The sequence below is a fragment of the Hylobates moloch genome, unplaced genomic scaffold, assembly GCF_009828535.3.
Source record: "Hylobates moloch isolate HMO894 unplaced genomic scaffold, HMol_V3 SCAFFOLD_14, whole genome shotgun sequence".
In the NCBI taxonomy this organism is placed as follows: Eukaryota; Metazoa; Chordata; class Mammalia; order Primates; family Hylobatidae; genus Hylobates; species Hylobates moloch.
In genome coordinates this window covers 1,389,011-1,411,288 of record NW_026652289.1, presented here as the reverse complement: position 1 = coordinate 1,411,288, position 22,278 = coordinate 1,389,011, and the positions used below count along the sequence as shown (strand labels likewise).

Below are 22,278 nucleotides of genomic sequence, written 5' to 3'. Positions count from 1 at the left end.
TCTAGCGCTATATTCATTACAATTGAAGAAGCTACATGGACACATCATCATCACCCAAAGCCCACAGTTTACATTAGGGCTCACTCTTGATGTTGCACATTGTCTGGCTTTGGACAAATGTATAATGACCTGTATCCACCATCACAGTGTGAGACCGGAGTAGTTTCACTGCCCTAAAAATCCTCTGTACTCTGCCTGTTCACCCCTCTCACCTCCTAACCTCTGGCAACCACTAATCTTCTTAATGTCTTGGTAGTTTTGCCTTTTCCAGAATGTGATCTAGTTGGAATCATACAGTATGTAGCCTTTTCAGATTGGCTTTTTACACATAGTAATTTACATTCAAGATTCTTTGATGCCTTTTCATGGCTTGGTAGCTCGTTTCTTTTTAGTGCTAAATAATAGTTTGGATGTACCACAGTTTATTCATTCATTTGCTGAAGGTTCATTGCTTCCAGGCTTTGGCAATTACAAATAAAGCAGCTATAAATATCTGTGTGCAGGTTTTTTTGTGGACATGAGTTTTCAAGTCCTTTGGGTAAGTACCAAGGCGCACAAATGCTGGGTAGCATGGTGAGGGTATGTTGAGTTTTGTCAGAAACTGCCAAACTGTCCTTCAAAGTGGCTGCACTGTTTTGCATTCCCACCAGCAATGAATGTTGTCCCACATTGTCACCAGTATTCAGTGTTGTCAGCAGTTCTGGTTTTGGGCCATTCTAATATGCATGTAGTAGTATCTCGTTTTAATTTGCAGATTCCTAATGACATATTACGTGGAGCATCTTTTCATGTGTTTATTTGCCATCTGTATATCTTCTTGAATGACATGTCTGTTAAATTTTTTTGACCATTTTTTAATCAGGTTGTTCATTTTCTTATTGTTGAGTTTAGAGAGTTTTTTGTATATTTGGAAGAGTTCTTTATAGGTTTATCAGGTATGTCTTTTGCAAATATTTTCTCCTAGTCTGTGGCTTGTCTTTTCACTCCCTTGTCTTTCACAGAGTAGAACTTTTTAATTTTAATAAAGTCCAGCAAATCAATTACTTCTTTCATAGATTGTGCCTTTGATGTTATATCTGAAAAGTCGTCACCAAACCCAAGATTGTCTAGATTTTCTTCTGTGTTATCTTCTAGGATTTTTTTAGTTTTGCATTTTACATTTAGGTCTGTGACCTACTTTGAGTTAATTTTTGTGAAGGGTGTAAAATCTATGCCTAGATTCTTTTTTTGGTTTTTTTTGCATGTTTATGTCCATTGGTTCTAGCACTGTTTGTAGAAAAGATTACCTTTTGTCCATTTCATTGTCTTTGCTCTTTTGTCAAAGATCAGTTGACTGTATTTATGTAGGTCTATTTCTAGACTTTTTATTCTGTCCCATTGATCTATTTGTGTATTCTTTCACCAATACCATGCTGTCTTGATTACTCTAGTATAGTAAGTCTTTAAGTCAGGTAATGTTAGTATTACAGCTTCATTATATTCCTTCAATATTGTGTTTGCTCTTCTGGATCTCCCTTTTTATATCAGCCTTAGGAACAGTTCATCAATATCTACAAAATAACTTGTTGGAATATTGATTGGGATTGTGTTGAATCTCTATGTCAAGTTGGACAGAACTAACGCTGAGTCTTCCTAGCCATAAATATGGAATATCCATTTATTTAGTTCTTTGATTTCTTTCTTTGGAATTTTATAGTTTTCCTTATACAGATCTTGTACATACTTTGTCAAATTTATACCTAAATATTTCAGTTTTGGCGGTGTTAGTCTAAATGATGTTGTGTTTTAATTTCCAATTCTGCTGTTCATTGCTGGTCACGGTTAATTTTTGACCAAGGCACAAAGGCAATTCAGTGGAGAAAGAATAGTCTTTTCAACAATGATGCTGAAATAAGTGGATATCCCTGTGCAGAAAAAAAAAAAGCAAAAAACAATCAAGCGACCAAACAAATGGACTTCACTTATATTTTGCACCATATACAAAATGAATTTGTAATGGGCCATAGACCTAAATGTATAAAAATTCTGGAAACAGGAGACAATCTTTGTGACGTTGAGTTAGGCAAGTTTTTAGCTACACTAAAAAAGATTTTCCATAAAAGGGAAAAACTGTCAAAGTTTAAAAATTACTTCTTTCAAAAGACACTGTTTAAACAGTGAGAAACAAACTGACAAACAGGGAGAAAATGGTTGCAAATCATACATCTAATTAACGATTGGTATCCACAATCCACTAGTACTCTCAAAACGCAACAAGGGGAAAAATAGTTTTTAAAATGGGCAAAATATTTGAATGGACACTTCACCAAAAAAAGATACACAAGTGTGAAATAAGCACATGAAAAGCTGGTCAACACCATTAGTCACTGATGAAATGCAAAGGAGATGCCACAACACATCTCTTGGAATGGCTGAAATTTAAAAGACTGGCCAAACCAAATGTTGACAGCGATATGGAGGAACTGGTACTGTCATCCACTGTGGCTAGGTATGTAAATAGAACAATCACTTTTAAAGATAGTTTGCCATAGCCAGGCACGGTGGCTCATGCTTGTAATTCCAGCAATTTGGGAGGCCGAGGCAGATGGATCACTTGAGGTCAGGAGTTCGAAACCAGCCTAGCCAACATGGCAAAACCCCATCTCTACTAAAAATACAAATATTAGCCAGGCGTGGAATCCCATCTACTTGGGAGGCTGAGGCAGGAGAATCACTCAAACCCAGGAGGCGGAGGTTGCAGTGAGCTGAGATTGCACCACTGCACTCCAGCTTGGGCATCAGAATAAGACTCAAAACAAAACAAAGACAGTTTGAGAGTTCCTTGAAAAGTTACAGATATGGCCAGGCGTGGCGGCTCACATCTGTAATCCCAACTCTTTGGGAGGCCGAGGCGGGTGGGTCACAAGGTCAGGAGTTCGAAACCAGCCTGGCCAGTATGGTGAAACCCTGTCTCTACTAAAAATACAAAAGTTAGCTGGGCATGGTGGCACTCACCTGTAGTCCCAGCTACTCAGGAGGCTGAGGCAGGAGTATCACTTAAACCTGGGAGGCAGAGGTTGTGGTGAGCCGAGATCACGCCACTGCACTCCAGCCTGGGCAACAGAGCGAGACTCCATCTCAAAAAAAAAAAAAAAGTTACAGATATGCCTGCCATGTGGCCTAGCCATTTCACTCCTAGTGGTTTACCAAAGAGGAATGAAAGCATATGTCCACACAGACTTATACATGAATGTTTATAGGACTTTCTTTGTAATAGACAAAATAGTCAAAAACTGGAAGCAATCCACGTGGCTATCAACCGGTAAATAGAACAGACGGTGGCATATCCATACAGTGGAGTACTACTGGGTGAAAAAAAGAACAGTGATACACACTATAGCGTAGAGAAATCTCAAAATAATTACGCAGAGTGAAAGAAGCCAGATGAAAAAGAGGAATTACCATACAGTTCCATTTGTATACATTTCGGGAGAATGCAGACTAAGCTACAGTGGCAGAAAGCAGGTCAGTTATTGCCTAGTGGGAACAGAACGAGATGTAAGGAGACAGGAGGTTTGGGGAGTGAGGTCTCATGGGTACATACAAATGTCAAAACTTACCACAGTGTCCCTTTAAGTGTGTGCAGTTTATTGTATGTCAGTTGTACCGCAGTAACTCCAGGAGAAGAAATCACAGTGGGAATGAGAAAATGCTCATATAAGTAAATGACAGAAAGCATCACAACTAAATGAATTAGAAAAATTCAAATAAGTTAGAAGGAAGCAAACAGTAAAGTTAAGAGTAGAAATTAGTTTTGTAAGCAACAGAGATGTAGCAGTGAGCAGTAACAAAGTCTCTAAGGTGTCAGTACTTAGAGGAGGCTGATTAAAGTCAACAGAACCGGTGAGGCTGATCAAGAAGACAGAAGGCACTACCAAAACGTGTCTGGAATGAAAACATAGATATCCTTCAGGGTCCAGCAGAGATTGCTACAGTGGAGAGTCATAGACACTTCAGCACTGATAGATTTTAAAACTGAGACAAAAATAGAACATTTTGTAGAAAAATGTACATTGCTAAAAGTGACTTAGCATATGCAGAAAATTGGAATAGAACTCTGCCTGTTAAATTAAATCACACACACACACACACACGCGCACCGAAGAAATTAAGAAAATAGAAGGAAGGAGGGTCTGTGGAGAGAGGGGAAGTGTTTGGCCCAGACAACACTGCGTGAGTTCTAGACATCTTTTGGGGGATGATGATCCCCATTTTATGTAATATTTTCCAGGGATAGAAAAGTAGGGAAGAACTCTGCAGCTCATTGTGTGGCTCATAACTCAAAGGTTACTACAACCTTTATCTCCACACCAGACAAGGACAGTAAAGGAAAACAAAACGATAACATGTCATGAAAATACACATTTATACACTTACATTATCTTTAAAAATTTAGCAAGCCAAATTTTATTTTATATTTTTTAAAGCTTCATTAATTCCTGTTAAATCTATCATTTCAATGTGATTTTAATAAAAATCTTATTTTTCATAGTACTTAAAAATTGAATCCCAACATGGAAATAGAAAACTAGCAGTATAAAACCATAGTAATCAAAAGTGAGTGGTAATTTGCAGCAGAACAGTGGCACAGCATACGATCTGAAAAGACCTGCAGACCCATGGGGCAGCACTGGTGATCAGGCCTGCCCGTGTTTAAAAGAAAATGTAAACTAGATGGAGGCTTGTCTGTCTCACAGAAAATTAAGTCCATAAATAGGTGGCCCAGGGATGCTCTGGTGGCTCCATGGTCTGGAGCCTGATCCCTCTTTGTCCCGCACCATCTAAGAGGTCTCTTCTGACTTCAGGGTCTTCATAATCCCTAGAGCTGACCAAATCCCTGAGCACCCAGTCTGAATTCCAGGCACAGGGACACTTCAGCCAGCTCAGCTCATCATCCAGAGCTCAGGCACAGGGCTCTACTCGCTATGGGGCAGCTCGGGTGGCCGGGCTTACACACTCAGCCACCTGGAAGGGGACTGGGGCTCTGTCGTGCAGGAGGAAGGAAAGGAAGGCAGGGCTGCAGCCAGCAGTCTGTGCTAGACATGGTGCTCACAGAAGAGATGGACAAAGTGGCCAACGCCCAGTCCTGGAGAAACAGGCTGTCTGTGCAGAGAAGCAGCCCGCCATACACTATCCGCAAAGCACATGCCAGGACAGTTAAGGGCCTGAGTATGCAGAGCAGTGCCTGGCAGTTGCAGGGTTCTTCAATAAGGCACAGAAAACCCAAATTATAAAGAAAAGTGAATAAATTTGACTAAATTAAAATGTCAGGAATTATTTACTATAATCCACATATTTGGAAAAGAAAAGCCACATATTGGGAAAAGATTTCTGATGTCTCATGTGACCAACAAAGGATTCGACTTGGTTACAAGCTGATTCCTGCACCTGCATAGCACAAAGCCATCCATTTGGAGGATCCTTGCTGGGGCGTGGGGATGTCACACACATAAATGCAGAAGTCGGGGCTCATGGACCTGAACCCTTAAGATCCAAGCCTTTTATTATATAGTAATTAGACTTTACCTCAAGGAAGAAACAAACACAAGCTGATAGAACCTAGCATGGGTGGGCCAAGAAATAGCAAATGGCCAGAAAAGTTGCCCAGAAAGAACCCTGGTGGCCAAAATGATGCCAGTTGGCTGCAGCTGTGTCCCTGCTCTGGGAGAGTGGAGAATGGGGAGCAGCCACCTTGGAGGGCCAGGTGGATGGGGCTGGGTGAGGCTGAACTGTTCGCCTTACACAGGGCACAGTGGCAGGCAGAGGGTCCAGGGCCATGGTAGGCTGGGGGTGGGGTGGGAGCCACAGCACTGCCACTGGAGGTCACCAGGGTGTCCATCCCACTGGCAGGCAGTTTGGCGGTGAATGCAGCCCCAGAGAGTTGTCCGCAAGACCATGGGGTGAGAGGCTCCCATGGGGTTGGCCACCCCATGGTGATTATGTTGGCGCGGGAGCCGTGGGAAGGAGCGAGAGTCTTGGTTCAGATGACCTCGGCCTGTGTCCTCAGCTGCACAGAGCTGTGGGAACAAACAAGACCATTCAGAGGAGGACCAGCAGCCTGTCTGTTCAGAGTCAGCTATGGCAAGGGGGCCAGACCACTGTGTTGGGCAGACTCAAAGGCAGGCATAGGAAGGGGGATGGCTTTATTGTAGGGAAAAAGGGAGGCTTTGGGTATGTTCTGATGGAGGTAGGGGAAGCCAAGGTGGGCTCTGCAGAAGGTGGCCTCCCGTGTAGCTGCTTGAAGAACCCAGGGGCATCTCTGGCTGGTCCTGGGTTGGAAGCAGGAAGGGGTGGGTGTGGGGCAACCACTAGAAAGCTGTAGTCCTTCCTGAAAGTCTGGCTGACTGGGCCGAGTGCTGTGGAGGCTGTGGTTTGGGTCAGAGTAGTTCTCCTGCCCTGTGTGGTCTGGCCGACGTCTGTCTGCAGCTCAGTCTCTCAGGCCAGGCCCTTTACTGAATCAGGGGACAGATCAGATGATAGCAGTCTGGACTCTGTTCCTAAAGAAATGGCACAAGGAAAATGAAAGACGAAGAAGGCCAGGCACAGATGCCTAGACCCGGGTGCACTGAGCCCGAGGCCGTGCTGTGAGAGTGGGGACACCTGTAGGTTCCTTGGGTGTCAGCCAAACACACTTCGTGGCACGCTGTGAGTGGGCACCTCCCATGGGGTCCGCAGGACAGGTGGCTGTGGACATGTAGTGAGTATCTCTAGGAGATGTCCTGCCTGCAGTCTTTGCAGAGCTTTACTTGTTTCACTTGCATGGACGCTGACTGTGTCTGACACCCTCTCACTGGCACTAGGCGATTTCATTCTGATGAAGTTTGTCCCAGCTGTCCTTTGTGAGGTGCATTGGTGGAAGCTGGTGCCACACCATTTCCCACCCAGGGCCTCTGCAGAGCTGTAGATGCTCCTGGAATTCTCTTACAAAGCATGTGTTCAGAATTAATGACTCCTAACAAATGAAGGTTTCTGCAGGATCACTGCTTTAAAGTCTGCCCAGAAGACTGAATTCAGCTTAAAGATGCTCTGAGTCCATAGAGACTTCTAATCTGTAGAAGAAAGGGGCCTGTGTTTCTTAGAGGTATTGAATCATTTCATGCTTTTTCTGTAAGTTAGGGAAACCTTTATTTTCATTTCCATTTTGGAAGGTGGAAGGAATGTGTCATAGGAATTGGAGGATTTGTCCATTCGACACATATTTATTGATCTTCTGTATGTGCCAGGTACATGTTGTAAGTGCTGGGATAGGTCAGTAAAGAAAGCAGACAGAAACCTCTTCCTGCACTGGGGTAGGATGGGAGCAGAGAGTCCAACATGGATCTGTAAATTATGTGGAGGTCAGAGTGGGGGCGGAGGGCTTGGGCGGCAGGGAAGGGAGGCCTCCCTCAGAAGGGCTTTTGTACAGGGACCTAAAGTGGGGGCAGCCGTGGCTGCCTCTGGGATTGGTGTTCCAGCTGCTGGACCTGTGGACAGAAGCTTTGGGCAAGCAGCAAGGAGGTCCCTGAGGGTGGCCAGAAGCTTGGGGACAGGTGCAGGGTGAGAGGTTACAGGGCTGGGGGATCTGGCCGGAGGACTGCTGGCATTTTCTTGGGAGCCACTGGACTGTTTTGTGCCAAGGAATGGCCTGTGCTGGCCCACGTGTTCACAGGGGTCAAGAGGAGAGGGCTTGGGGCAGGCACCGGGTTCCCCTTAGGAGAGGGCGCCATGACACAGGCAGGGTGGCGTGACTTAACCCATGGCCTAGCAGTGGCAGTGGCCAGAAGTCAGGTCCTATATCTCTTCCAAAAGTGGATCCCTGGTGATCTGCTGACGACTGCTGTGACAGGGATGAGCAGGGTGAGGGTGACCCCAGAGTGGGGACTGAGCAGCTGGAGGTCAGTGCTGGAGCATATCCAGAATGAGGCTTAAACAGGTGAGGTTGGTGGCTGTTTGTCCTGTGCTGCCTACCCCACTTGTCAGCTCTGCCCCACTAAGCTCTTGAGGGGGCAAGGAGTGGCCCTGAGACTTCAGGCCTCCAAATACAGCTGTGGGCATTGTCAGGCAGAGGCTGTGCCATGGAGTATGTGACAGAGGGGCACATATATGAAGGCTGGTTCCAGCCTGGGCATCAGCCTCCTCCAGTCTCAAGTCTTGCCACATCTGCAGATCTAAGCCCGAATGTTTCTCATCTGCCCTGGCCTCCGTGTCCCCACACTGCCCAGTTGACCCTCATTTCTGACCTGTACTGCTGAGCATCTTCCCCTGCAGCGTGTGCCACACTGCTGAATTTGCCAGTTTCCCTGCAGCGTGCCATGACCCCCTTCATAAAATGTACCACACACACTGCTGACGTGCCACATGCCATTCATAAAATGACCTGTTCCCCCTGCAGACGTGCCACATGTGGGCCATTCATAAAACAATTGCTGCTGCAGTCCCCCTGAAGTGTGACACACCTTCATAAAATGACATTTGCCAGTCTGACTGCAGGTGTGCCACACCACTGACCCACTTCATAAAATGACAATTGCCATTCTCCTGCACACCACACTGTGACCCATTTCCATAAAATGACTTGCCAGTCTCCCTGCACCACACTGTGACACACTTGCCATACACTGCTGACGCCACTTCATAAAATGCACATTTGCCAGTCTCCCCTGCAGCGTGTGCCACACTGCTGACGCCACTTCATAAAATGCACATTTGCCAGTCTCCCCTGCAGCGTGTGCCACACTGCTGGCGCCACTTCATAAAATGCACATTCGCCAGCCCCTCCCCTGAGACACTTCCATGAAATTAGATTGGGCCATTCCAGAGGCCTCTCTCTGCCCTCTGAATACCGCCCCCTCACTCATCAAGCTCCTAGCTGCTCAGGGGCCCCTGCCCTGCCCCTCTGCCCTGGCTGCCCTTGCTGCTGTCCTGTGTCCCCCGCCCCCCAGGCTGGGACATGCGTTCCTCCCTCAGCCTCACAGCCCCCTCCTTTGGGGCTGAGCTTCAGAGTCACCCCAGGAGCATTCCTTCAAGTACATACACCCCTTTTTCTTTTTCACAGAACCCTGCCCTTTCTCCCAAATTGATTTTACCTCAATTTATGGTTCTTCATTTGTCTTTTCATTGCATTATTGTTTAGCTCCTGGGCTGTGTCTCCCCCTAATACCTCACACCGTGTGTATGTAGCGCCCAGCAAAGGGTGCTCTGGACACAGCAACTCCCAGGCTGAGCAGAGCAACTCTGCTGTTTGTGGGGCTCAGAAAGAGAGAACAGGCATGTTGTGAAGGCATGTGTGTGTTGGAGCTGATAATGAATACCTAAGTTGCCATTGTCATGCATAATTGGTGTCATGCATGTCAGCTGCACACGTGCAGTCGCTGTAAATCCCCACACCCTACCTGCCTGTGCATTCAGTGCCATTGTCACTTGCAGAGAACAGGAAATAAGCAGTTTAATGTTTTGAAGGACCTCTTGAAGAGCTATCATTTTTATAAGAAGTATAGTGGTCCCCGCTTCTCCGTAGATGTGTCTCAAGACCCCCTGTAGACTCCTGAAACTGTAGACAGTACTGAACCCTGTACGTGCTAGTATTTTTCCTGTAAGTACCTTCCTATATAAAGTTTAATTTATAATTAGACACAGTAAGAGATTAACAGTCACTAATAATAAAATAAGAGTGACTTGAACACAAGCACTGTGATGCTGTGACCATCAATCTTAACACCAAGGCGACTGCTAATGGGCCAGTGGCATCTGCAACGTGGATGGTTCACATCCTGGGCTGGACAGCACGAGATTTCATCACACTCCTCAGAACGGCGTGCAATTTAAAGTCTGAAAGTGTTTATTTCTGGAATTTTTCATTTAATATCTTCAGATCACGGTTGACAGTGGGTAACTGAGACCTCTGAAAGTGAAACCTCAGATAAGGGGACCTGCTATAATCAAATAAATATGTAATTTCCTTTCTGATATTTCCCACAAATTTCTCACAAGAAACATGTGGCTCATTGATTGTGGGAAAACGTAATGGTAAAAACAATCACAGTGTAAAATAACTTTTAAGTAGATTTTTGTCTTTGTGGTCGTAAGCTGCTAAATCAGTCTGTTACTTTTTGTTGCGCTCCTTCGTCAGTTGGTTGGGATCCTGCAGAATTGCCAGTGCATCCCTGTAACCACGCAGGCTTGGGCTGGGCCGCGTTGGCACTGAGTCCGAGCTCCCTGAAGACCGTGCTTTCTTCTCCCTCAGCTGGAACGTGGTGGGCATCCAGGGATCCCTGCTCAGCATCTTCGTGGAGCCCATTTACTTCTCGAGCATCATCCTGGGCAGCCTCTACCACGGGGACCACCTTTCCAGGGCCATGTACCAGCGGATCTCCAACATAGAGGACCTGCCGCCTCTCTACACCCTCAACAAGCCTTTGCTCAGTGGCAAGTATCTCTAGAGTGTGCTGATTTAATCTCTGTCTTGATTTTGCAATGTTTTCATCCTCGTGAATGAAAAAAACACCACCTGAGCTGCTCTGTGGCTATCAGAAGAATATCAGAGTCCTTCTGAAGGGACCCAAGGTGATGTTTCTGGGTCTCTCCGGGCCTTGTCTCTAGGGCCTTTTAAGTGAGTCTCTCTGTAAGATTAATCTCCTTTACCGATCACAAACCTAGCCATTCATGGAAGAATTGATGGGCTCACGCCTGTCATCCAACACTTTGGGAGGCCAAGGCTAGTGGATTGCTTGAGCCCAGAAGTTCAAGACCAGCCTGGGAAACATGGCAAAACCCCATCTCTACAAAAAATACAAAAAAATCAGCCAGATGAGGTGGGGCACGCCTGTGGTCCCAGCTACTTGGGAGGCTGAGGTGGGAGGATCACCTGAGCCCAGGAGGTCAAGGTTGCAGTGAGCCAAGATTGCACCACTGCACTCCAGCCTGGGCAACAGAGTGAGACGCTGTCCTTAAACAAACAAACAAAAGAAATGAAAAATGAAAAGAATGAAATTATGACTGGGCTGGGCACCTGTCTATTTTCCTGTCACTCGGGCACTGTATTCATTCCTGTCTCAGCAGCAGAGACTCATAGACACTGAAAATTATGTCAGCATTGGCTTTCCCAGACTAACCCTGAGCCAGGGCTCCGGGATGTTTATGCTGTCTTGGAGCCACCAGGGTGTCCACAGTGATGAGCTGCCTGGAGCCTGCCCCAGGCTCCCTGGAGAGGCCCTATTGGCTCCGAGAGGTGGTGACAGGTGGAACCGGGGTGCCAATGGCAGGCAGAGGCTGTCTCCCTGGTGTCTGCACCTACCCTCGATTCCCTTCATTGCTGGTTTTCTTTTTTCTTTTTTTAGAATTTCAGTGGCTAACAGTAAAGTGAACAGGAGCTTTTGAATTCAAAGGTCCTAACTTCTAAGCTCACCTTTATTTAAAAGGACACAGTTAAGGTATTTTTATCTTTTTAAACATATAATTTTACTACTTTTTTAAAAGCTCAAAACTAAAACCATAATCCTAACCTGAAACACGTTTATTTTGGGGTGTGTGTGTGCTTGTGTGTGTGCTGCCTTGTTTTCTAGTGCTTGGCAACTAGCACGCCTTTAATTTGAGAAAAGCAGTGTGAAATTTTATTTGAAAGCATGCCTGTCAGAGCACATGAAGGAGGCAGGGATGGGGAAAAACAGTTGTCTTTAATTAAATTTTACAGCTCCCTAACTTAACCATTGTGTTTTAAGAAAAACAAAATAGACAGATAAAACTTGATGGTAGGTAGGTTGAAATTGTAGCATCAATGTCTTTTGAAGTATTTTGTTGTGTATTGGTGTGTGAATTTCACACGATTCAGAAAATTTCCCTCTTTGTTCTCTATCTTCTGTACTTGAGCGAAGAGTGCTTTAATTTTAGCTGTCACTCATCTTTTATATGCATAGATACTTAAAACATTGCATGTGGAATATGGGACACATAGGTGATACTCAAAAATAGTTGTTAATTAGGGCCTTGTTGAATAGTGCTGTCTAAGCAATATCTCATCCATAACTAAAATCTGCAAAGAGAATCATTTTGCTAGAGAAATTTCTAAGATATTGAAAGTAGAGCTCATTTATAAAAGTCAGTGTATTTTTATCATATTTCACTTATGTGAAAAGCATCTATATCTGTTAAAAGACCTTGAAAGATAGTGTCTGCAAGATAGAGACTTCAAAGTTACTGATGCTGCTGTTTATCCTTTCCTCCTCAATATCTTCTCTGATTTTTTTTTTTTTTTTTTTTAGACAGAGTCTTGCTCTGTCGCCCAGGCTGGAGTGCAGTGGCGTGATCTTGGCTCACTGCAACCTCCACTTCCCAGCTTCAAGCAATTGTCCTGCCTCAGCCTCCCAAGTAGCTGGGATTACAGGCATGTGCCACCACGCCCAGCTAATTTTTGTATTTTTAGTAGAGACGGGGTTTCACCATGTTGACCAGGCTGGTCTTGAATTCCTGACCTCAGGTGATCTGTCCGCCTCAGCCTCTCAAAGTGCTAGGATTACAGGCGTGAGCCACCATGCCCAGCCTCCATCATCTCTAATCTTAATAGCCTAAAGCACATTACCAGACCCCTCCCCTGGTCCCAGCTGCAGGGGGCTGTGCCGAGCTGATTCAGCAGCAGCAGAGAGAGCCTGGGTTGGAGCCATGAGGCTGTCCCTGCGTCAGCTCTGCCTCCTTGGCAGCTTCTGTGTCTCAGGTTCTTCATATGCCCAGTGGCAGGGATGGACCAGGCGCCCCTTGCAATCCTTCTGGAGAAATGTGCCACTGTCCTATGAAAATAAAAGGACACCACTCACGCTCCAGGAGGCAGAACCTTACTCAAATGCTGAGCCAATAAACAATGTCACTCTAGCACCAAAGTCTATTTCAAAATGCAAACTATTTGAAATATCTTATTTTTGGTAAATGCTTTATTTTGGAAATGGGTTTTTGTTGTTGTTTCCCTGAAGAGAGTTCAGATCAGCAAAGCAAGTAGCTTTGGAGAAGACACCTTTAGACGAGGACTCCCGTGAATCAGCAGGACAGCATAGTAGGAAATTAGGTGAGCCAGAGGATGGAGCAGGATGGGAGGGCAGATGCATCTGCTTCAGAATTGAAGTCGAAGGCAAGTAATGCTGTGGGTGTTACTGGAGACAAAAGGAACCAAATAAGAAAAATCTGGAGAGGCGAATGTTGATGTCTTAATAGATCTGGGAGGTCACACTCTTTAAAAATGGGTCCCAAAGCAAAGCTCTCAAAACTTTATTAAAAGTCTTACATTTAACAAGTGACCTGGACAGAGGAACTACCAGGACATTGGCCCCCTTGCTGTGCGTCTGCACTGTGCATCACAGCTCACGTCGTGTTCGTTACACTTTGTCACCTCACATTTTATTATAAAGGTCATTCCCATGTTAAAAAGAGAGCGAGGTATGACGGCGCCTAGTGAATTGTAGTGTCTTTAGGGAGGAACAAAAATGGACATAAATGAATACAAAGAAAAGATTAGCTGAAACCGGGAGCAAATCAAAGTAAAAATGTAGGGATAAGGTGTTTCTTTCTTTAAAAAAAAAAATGCAGTCAGGATTAAAGTGAGAAGAATTTAATTTTCATTTCAGCCTGAACACTAGTTTTACTTTCAGAAGGTTCTTGGTGCCAACCTGTGACACTTTTGCCTTTGTGGGTATGCACATTTGGTACCCTTGCTTGGCACTGTGGAAGCAGAAGTCTCTCGAGCTTTCTCAGACTTTCTCTCAAATGAGTTTCACATCTAGCACTTGCAAGTTTCAGGACAATTCCAGCTTCTAATTTACGTCCATTGATCCCCTGACTGTGAGCTCCTCAACTGGCCCAGTTTGTTGTCCAAGGCTCACTAAGAGAACCCAAGAAGAAGGAGCGGGTTGCCCAAATGCCCCATGTGCTGGCTCTGGGGACCTTGTTGACAGACAGCCTGCTCTGGGGTCGGCGGACAAGCCTCCCTATCCTGCCGGTTTTCATGTTGAACGTTGGCACGAAACGTTAACAAACAAGGCTGCATGATGGGGTAGGGTCCTCGTGAACAGCTTGCATTTAGGTATCTCTGGGAGGACAGCACAGGGACCCGAGGGGGCTGGCAGCAGGCCCAGGTGTGTGGCAGGAAGAAGGCAGGTGCCTGCCGAGCTGCTGTCCACCCGAGACCATTCGACATTATGGGCAGGAAGAGCAAGGGAAGCTGGTTTAATGAGGCCCTGGCTGGAGTGAGAGAGAAGGAACATCACTGTGAGAGTGTGTTAAAGTGTGAGTGCGTGAGTGCATGTGAGAGTGTGTGCATGTGAGTGCGTGTGCGTGAGTGTATGAGTGTGTGCGTGCGTGTGCGTGTGAGTGCGTGAGTGCATGTGAGTGTGTGTGCATGTGAGTGTGCGCGTGCGTGAGTGTGTGTGTGCGCGTGCGTATTCTCCAGGTAAGGGCAGGCATCGGGGTTGTGGGAAAGAGGTGTCAGTAGCGTCAGTTTCCTCCTTGCCCTGGTGTCTAGGAGTGAACGTGCCATGAGTCATTGTAGAAGAGAACGACCACCAAGCTTGGCTCCAAGTACAGAATCATTGTTTTCATCTGACAATTTTTCTTTCCATTTTACTTTCTGTTTTCCTCCCCTTTACTTTTGCTGGACTGATTAAATTGTCTTTCCCCTTTGTTCCCACTGGTGGGAAGTTCTAAATCTTATTTCTATTCTGACCAGTGGTTACCCCAATTTTTAAAAACAAATATGTTTAAATCACTTTGAAAAAATGTTGGCATCAAGAATTAATATTTGTAAAGATCCAGACTTGGGAAAAGCTGAAATATTGGGCTCATTTTTATTCCACACTCTTCCCATCCTCATCTTCCTAGATTCTGATGGCATCATCTTGAGTTTTAGAAACTCATTTAATATTGTGCTTTTTCTTTAAAAGCCTTTCTTAATGAGTCACACGGCCACATGATCAACAATTGTTTAGATGAAAATGTAAGAGCTCCTGGTTTCTCTTCTAACCAGTTTTCTGTAGCCAGTGCCCCTGCCCTTAACTCCACATCCAGATGTATTTTTCACTTTGCTGGAATACATCCTTAATTGGGGTGACAGGGTGATTTCTTGGTTGGTTGTTTTTGTTTGATTTTTGGAGAAAAGTCCTGTGTGGGTGGGGCCCTGGATCTTGACGTTACCTGGCCCTCATCTGTGCGCCAGGTGGACTGGGGACTGCGGATGTCTGGGCTCTGCCCTTCCCCCAAGGACACATCAAGACTCCACGCCACCCCTCCATGGTCACCCTTTGTCACAGAGCCAGTTTGAGTTTCTTTCCTTTCTAGAAGGTACCCCCTTGTTTTCTCTCCTGTAGCATTACATTTATCTATTTTCCTTAAACTTCAGGAATTTCAACAGATTAACCTTGGTGTGTGGCTAGTTTGTTGGAGTTTTTTTCCTACTTACTACCCTGAACCCTCTGATCTGGATTGTTGAGTCTTCACTTCTGAGAAGTTTCCTTCTGTCCTGTCACTTCTGCTAGAAGCATCTTCTCTGCCCTCTCTGTTGTCCCTGAAAGTGCTGCTGAGCAGAACTCACAGGGCCTGTGACCAGTGTGTCTCCTCTCATCTGATGTGCTTTTTTGACTGTACTGCATTCTAAGAGAATGCCTGACTTCTCTGTCACCATCTCAGGAGTGAACTGTTTTCCCCGTGGAGCAGGCTCCCCAGGAGCTCACGCCTGGCCCACTTCCCTGCACCACGGCTGCCACACGGCTCCCTCTCTTGCTCTAGTTCTCCTTTCTGGGAGAGTGACTCCATTTGGGGCTCCTCATCTCTGTTGGGTTTTCAGTGGCTGCATTTGGGGTTCCTCATGTCTGTTGGGTTTTCAGTTCTCCTTTTGCATACTGAGAGAACAACTTTCTAGTGATTGGAACTGTCTAGAAAAGAGTTTCCTGAAAGGAATTGAGCTCCCCTGACTGGAAGCATTCAGGTTGGAATTGGATGGACGTTGTTGTTATGGACACAGTGACAGGGGATCTGGCTGAAAGGATTAACCCACGTGATCTCTAGATGTCTTCTAAACTCAAGATCCTACGGAGTGCAGTTTGCTTGTTTTTAAATTCTCTGTGCGGATGACTGTAATGGTACAGTACAGTTACCTATTGTATCAATGACACTTTTGAAGGTTTTTAAAAATAATAATCGTTATACTTCACTGACTGCCATCCTCAGGCCATTTCCCGGGCATGTATGTGCTCAAGTCAGGAGCCAGATTCTTACATGCACCCCTGAATCCACACCACAGCCCTGTGGGCCGGGCCTGCCGTCACCCTTCACAGTGGAAGCAGCCGCAGCCGGCAGACACCACAGGGCTTACAGCTCACAGCCATGTTCCACTGTCCATAGGACAAGTACAGCCTGAACCCACATCCGACCTTTCACCACCCCAGGCCTTGCCTCCTATGGACGAACAAGAGTGCCTTGGGGCTCCCCCAGGAGCTGCTTCAGGAAAAGGAGGAGCTGGCAGGATCACTGTGAGCCTCCCAGCCCCACTCCACCTGCTGCTCCCCTTCATCCACATCCAGTTAGCGTCTCCTGCCCATGCAGCTCTCTGGACATGAGCCCACCTCACTCAGGACCACAGCTCTGAGGCTCCTTCCACAGCTGGTGTTTTAAAACCCTGAGATCTCCTTTGAGAAAGGAGTGTTATTTGGCCAGAGGTCCTCTGTGTAAAGCCCTCAGCACCTGGCTGGGGTTAATGGACAACCAGGACAAGGCATGTCCGAGCTGGCAGAGAAGGCCTGAGAGCAGCCCTGGGGAATGGGGCTGGAAGGGTCAGGAGAACCCAGCCATCTTGCTCTGTACGGATTCTAATGGATTGTGTTTATTTCTCTGTCAGCTCAAGGGCTGCCCTTCTTAAGACGATCACAATGAAAGGCTCAAAGGTGCTCTGCTCTCAGCTTAAATGGCAGGTTGGTTTTGGACCCAGAGGGGCTCAGAGGCTCCCTCCTGTGTTGCATGGCCTGTATCATCCTCACTGGGGGTGCTGTGCACAGTTTTCCTTATACTGTAACTCATGCCCAGGTCTTGACTATTTCTTATTTGCAGAATAAAGGCCACTTTCAGTCGAGATTGTAAGTACACATTTTCCTTGATCCACTAATGAATGTCTGATAGTTTCTATAACATGAACCCATAATAACCCTAAAATATCTATTAATCATTAGTATATCATTCATTTTTGGTTACCCTACTATATGAGGAACCTATTGGAAAATACCTTTAGGGTAGAAATAAGAAAAAACATCAATGCCAGCTCTTCTGAGTTTTTTAATTGTAGCAGTTATTAGTCCAATTCACAGTTTCTCTGTATTTTTGCTTTAAAAGTTCTGATTCAGCACACTTAATTTACAACAACAGAGGGATTCTCATTACCGGCCAAGTTGTTCTTGCTTTTATTGGTTTCTGCACCGTGGCCTGGGATTAACTCATTACCCTAGTTCCCTCTTTGCAGCCTGGAAAGATAAGCATCTCACTCGTGTCAGCCCCCACACTGCATTGGCCTCAGGGACTCGTAGAAGTATGCACTTATGACCATTTAGGGGCTTTCTGCCCCAGAAAAAGCGTATGGTTAGTATTGGAAGCTCGGGCTATTTTCTTTTTGCCTTATTTCCTCCATTTTTGTTTCGAGATGGGACTTGATTTAACTTAAAATATAAAAAATATTTTGTACTATTGGGATCTTATACTTTTCATTAATCATTTAGTTTTAGTGAAAAATATTGTAATTCTAAGGTTTAAGTATCGTTCAACAGTAATCCTTTATTTTGATGAGAAGTAATGGAATTGCAAAGGAAGATAATATAAGTGTTATCCATTTGTTTATGAAAGATTCAATTCCATTATGGTCAGAGATTCCCCAACAGTTTAAGTGGACACCCTCTCTTCTAGCCATTCCCCCACAAAAGAAATCCTTCCTGATTCTGTCTGCTTGAAGGGTGTGGCCTTGAACATGCTCCTGGGGCTGCTGCCTCTACAGAGTGACAGCTCAGGGGCCTGCAAGAACTCAGAACATGCAGGCAGGTGCTGGAGGTAGGGCAGGTGTGCTGGTAACACGGAAGACCTCAGTTCCACTGGCAAAACTGTGCCACGGGAGAAACCTGAGCGCGTGGTAAAAACCACCCCAGCAGCAATCAGTAAATGCAGGAACAGTGACCTCAGGAAGACATGAGGCTCCTACCAGTGCCTGTGATGAGGCTAGCCCGGCCCTGTGTGTGGTTAGGGCACACCTGACCACCCTGACAACCAGGGAAGGACGGTGCCGGAGCTCTGAGTTCTTGGCATGAGGACGTGGTCTTGGCTGACTGTTTTCCTTCAGACCTTCTGCAGAATGGAATATGCACATCAAAGAAACAAGCAGAAGAAACCATGCCGGCCACTTGTATTGAATAAAAATATTTTACTTACAAACTTGGATTATCAAACTTAGGAGGAAAATAACACAAAAGAGAAAGATCTATATGAGAAAATAGAACAACTGAGAGAAAGAATTTAGAAAACAGAAGAGAAATAAGTAATGATAAATCTTATTAGTATGTTATTTAGTAAGTGCTGAAATCAAATATTAATTTGAAGGTCTAGAAAATATTCAGTATTTTTTGAGTGTGCAGTGGGCATGGTTCTGGGTGTTGGGATTTTGCAGTGAACAGGACAAACAAAACCTCTTCTTCATGGAGCTTTTGCTCTGATGAGGGCAGGGGGGCGGTGAAGTCAAGTAAGTCTCAGATAACTTGGAACAGAAAGGCAGAATTATGAGAAAAGCCTTCAGAGATGTGGAAAGTTATCCAGAAGGCCCAATGTTTATTTAACAGCATTTCAAAAATAGGAAGTAGGGAGGAGGAAATAACAGCAGAAAATTCCTCAGTACAGAGGAAAACACAAATAACGGAATTAAGTGGATGCACTGAGTACTGAGCAGGATTAATGAGAAAGGTCCACGCCCAGCACATCGCGTTGCAGTTTCAGAACACCAAGGACAAAGAGAAGATCCTAAAAGCTTCTAAGTTAGCTGTAATACGTTACAGATTTATATAACCCTAATCAGGACACCGGAAGTCAGAACGGAGTGGTGAGATGACTTTCTGGTTCTGAAGAGAAAATATTTTTATTGTAGAATTTCCTACCCAACCAAATGTTAAGCATTGGGACGAAGTGATAATTTTTAGATAGTCAAGGATTCAGAGGACATACGCTTTTGGAGGGAACAAAATGACTTGAGGATACTCTAGCAAAATGAAAAAGACATCTAAGAAAGAGAAAACTTGAATTTAAGAAAGAATACCTTATAAATCCAAAGTACAGTTGAAAAGGGTAATTCACAGCAAGCCCGAAAAGTAATTTCCAAATTAAAAGAGAGATTCATATTAGACAACACTAAAAAGAATGTTTTTAGAAGAAGGTGAATTTATTTTTAATGAATAGCCTAACTGAGAAGCTGAATGCTCTGAATGGTAGGGTGAAAGCAAACACTTCTTTTGTGGAAAAAAAAAAAAAAAAAAAAGTAAAGGAGAGTGGAAACTCCAGGGAACATAAAAAAGCTATTCAGGAAAGGAATGGCTCAGACATGAAGCAAACAAAACTAAGGCATGATTTTGAACAATTCTTGAGAAGCAGAACAAAGAGACTCCAGTATAAGTTTGTGCTTGGAGGGGTGTACTGAGGAGCACAGGCTTGGTGGTGGTGTCAGCACTGTGTCTTCTGCAAAGTCTGTCACTTTTAAAATGTTAAAAAAACAAAAGCTTGTCTAATTATTAGATCAGACAAGAAACCAGAACTTAAACTACTGACTATTTAGAATACACATATCAAAAATGGTGAATTGGAGCCCCACTTACCCTTAGGAGATCATGGCCTCGAATGAATAGAAAAAAATAAGTGAACTAAGCCTTTCTTTTCCAAAATTGGGAGGGAAAGCACAACAAAGCTAAAGAGGAGATATAGGAAGAAGGAAGGAAATAGAAGTGAGAAAGAGAGAGGGGAGAAGGAAGGAAATGAATGATACAGGAAAGAGGAAAAAAGATTAAGATTAGTAAAACTGGCCAGGCGTGGTGGCTCACATCTGTAATCCCAGCACTTTGGGGGGCTGAGGCAGGTGGATCACCTGAGGTCAGGATTTTGAGACCAGCCTGGCCCACATGGTGAAACCCCGTCTCTCCTAAAAATACAAAAATTAGCTGGGCACAGTAGCGGGCGCCTGTAATCCCAGCTACTCAGGAGGCTGAGGCAGGAGAATTGCTTGAACCCAGGAGGGGAGGTTGCAGTGAGCCAAGATCGTGCCACTGCACTTCAGCCTGCCATCTCAAAAGAAAAAAAAAATAGTAAAACTAAGAGAGACATTGACTTCAAAGAACAATAAAACAGATCTACCACTGCCAGGGCTATCTAATCTAATATCAGATAAAACAAAAGTAACAAAGTGGAAATTGAGGGATATCTGCAGATGTGGAGGAGGGTACAGTCCCACTCCTTATTGCAGTTCCCCTCTCCAGGAGGCCAACCAAGGTTGGAAAATACTATAGTACTTAGAGAGAAAGAGCACGTTCACATAACTTTGACTACAGTATATTCTTATAATTGTTCTATTTTAATATTAGTTATTGTTGTCAATCTCTTCTTCCTGTTTATAAATTAAACTTTATCATAGGTGTATATGTATAGAAAGAAAACATAGTTATATAGGATTTGGTACTATCTGTGGTTTCAGGCATCCAGTGGGGGTCCTGGAATGTATCAAGATTTCAAAAGAATTCTTTGTTCAACTCCGATACTTATAAATTTGAAACTGTCAACAGCAACAAAGAAAAAATAAGAAGATGTAAATTATCAAAGTTAACCCAAAAAGAAATACAATATATAACAAAGGAAATTTCCAGAGAAGACATTGAAAAGGTTGTCCACAAATTACCTTCCAACAAATTCACAGATGGTTTAATCTGTCTATCAAAGAACATGTAATTCTACCTCTCTATAAACTTTCCAGGCCATAGAAAAGAGCAATTGACCTAATCCAAATACCAAAACGACAAAACTCAAATAAAAAGAAAAGCCACAGAATTTCCTATGACTATAGATGCAAGACTCCTAAATGAAATACTATAAAATCAAATTTAGCAATATGCCCAGGAACCTAAGTATAGTTTCATTTTATACCTATTAGTATAGTTTATCCATGAGAAGGTTATCAGAAAGGATCCATAACATCTCAGTGCTTTACAGAAGTCAGCATGTGTTCATGAATGTGTATGCTCACATATGCATATGTGTGTATACACGAAAAGAATATGCATTCACATGGCAAAGCTCATCTAGGAAGGAAGGAGGGTTTAAGAATCTAGAGTCTTTAAGAATTACTCAGCCAGGCATGGTGGCTCATACCTATAATTCCAGTGCTCTGGGAGGCTGAGATGGGAGGATCACTTGAGGCCAGGAGACCATGCTGGGCAACATAGCAAGACCCTATCTGTTAAAAAAAAAAAAAATTTAGCTGGATGTGGTGGCATGAGCCTGTAGAGGTGAGAGGATTGCTTGAGCCCAGGAGTTCAAGGTTGCAGTGAGCTATGATCGTGCCACTGCATACCAACCTGGATGACAGAGCAAGACCCTTTTTCTTAAAAAAAAAAAAAAAAAGGGGGGGGGGGGGGGGAAAGACTCATGAAGGTTTTTTTTTTTTTTTTTTTTTGCATTTTTTTTTTTTAAGACAGTGGCCAGGGTCCTGCCCAAAACCTACCCAATCAGAATCTCAGAGGTAGGATTCAATGTGCTTATTGTTTAAAGCTTCATATCTGATTCTACTAAACATATCTGCTTAAGAACTACAAAATATATAGTGGTTGTCTCTGGGTTTTATAGCTTTAATTTTCTTTTCTAAGGTTTGTGTGAATTTTTGGAATTGTCCACAGTGAGCAAATGTTATTTTTTTAATGAGAACAATTTTTTTATTTTTAAATTATCTTTAGTGTCTTTTTACAACTTTATTGAGGTATAATTGGCATATGATAAACTGCATATTTAAAGTATACAATTTGATACATTTTGGCCTATGTTTAGGTCTGTGCAACCATCACCACAATAAAGATAATGGGTATACTTATCCACTTCAAAATTGTCTTAGTACTCCTTCATAATCCCTCCCTCTCCCCGATCCCCATTCCCATCCCCAGGATGTACCGTCTGTCTATATAGATGAGTTTGCATTTTCTGGGATTTTACATAAATGGCATCAAAAGGTTTGCA

The 22,278-nt window shown here is 44.2% G+C and overlaps 1 protein-coding gene across 11 annotated transcripts in view; it reads left to right on the top strand.

Annotated features, from left to right (window-relative positions):
* The window catches only part of ADARB1 (adenosine deaminase RNA specific B1), a 165,300-nt gene that overhangs the window by 130,016 nt on the left and 13,006 nt on the right, over positions 1–22,278 (top strand). For all 11 annotated transcript variants that reach the window (XR_009209882.1, XM_032174577.2, XM_032174574.2 and 8 more), the window contains one exon: positions 10,262–10,443. Coding sequence is in view for 10 of the 11 variants with exons in the window: in XM_032174577.2 (XP_032030468.1) it covers positions 10,262–10,443 (182 nt within the window). In the remaining variant the exon portion in view is untranslated. The remainder of the gene's footprint in view (positions 1–10,261; positions 10,444–22,278) is intronic.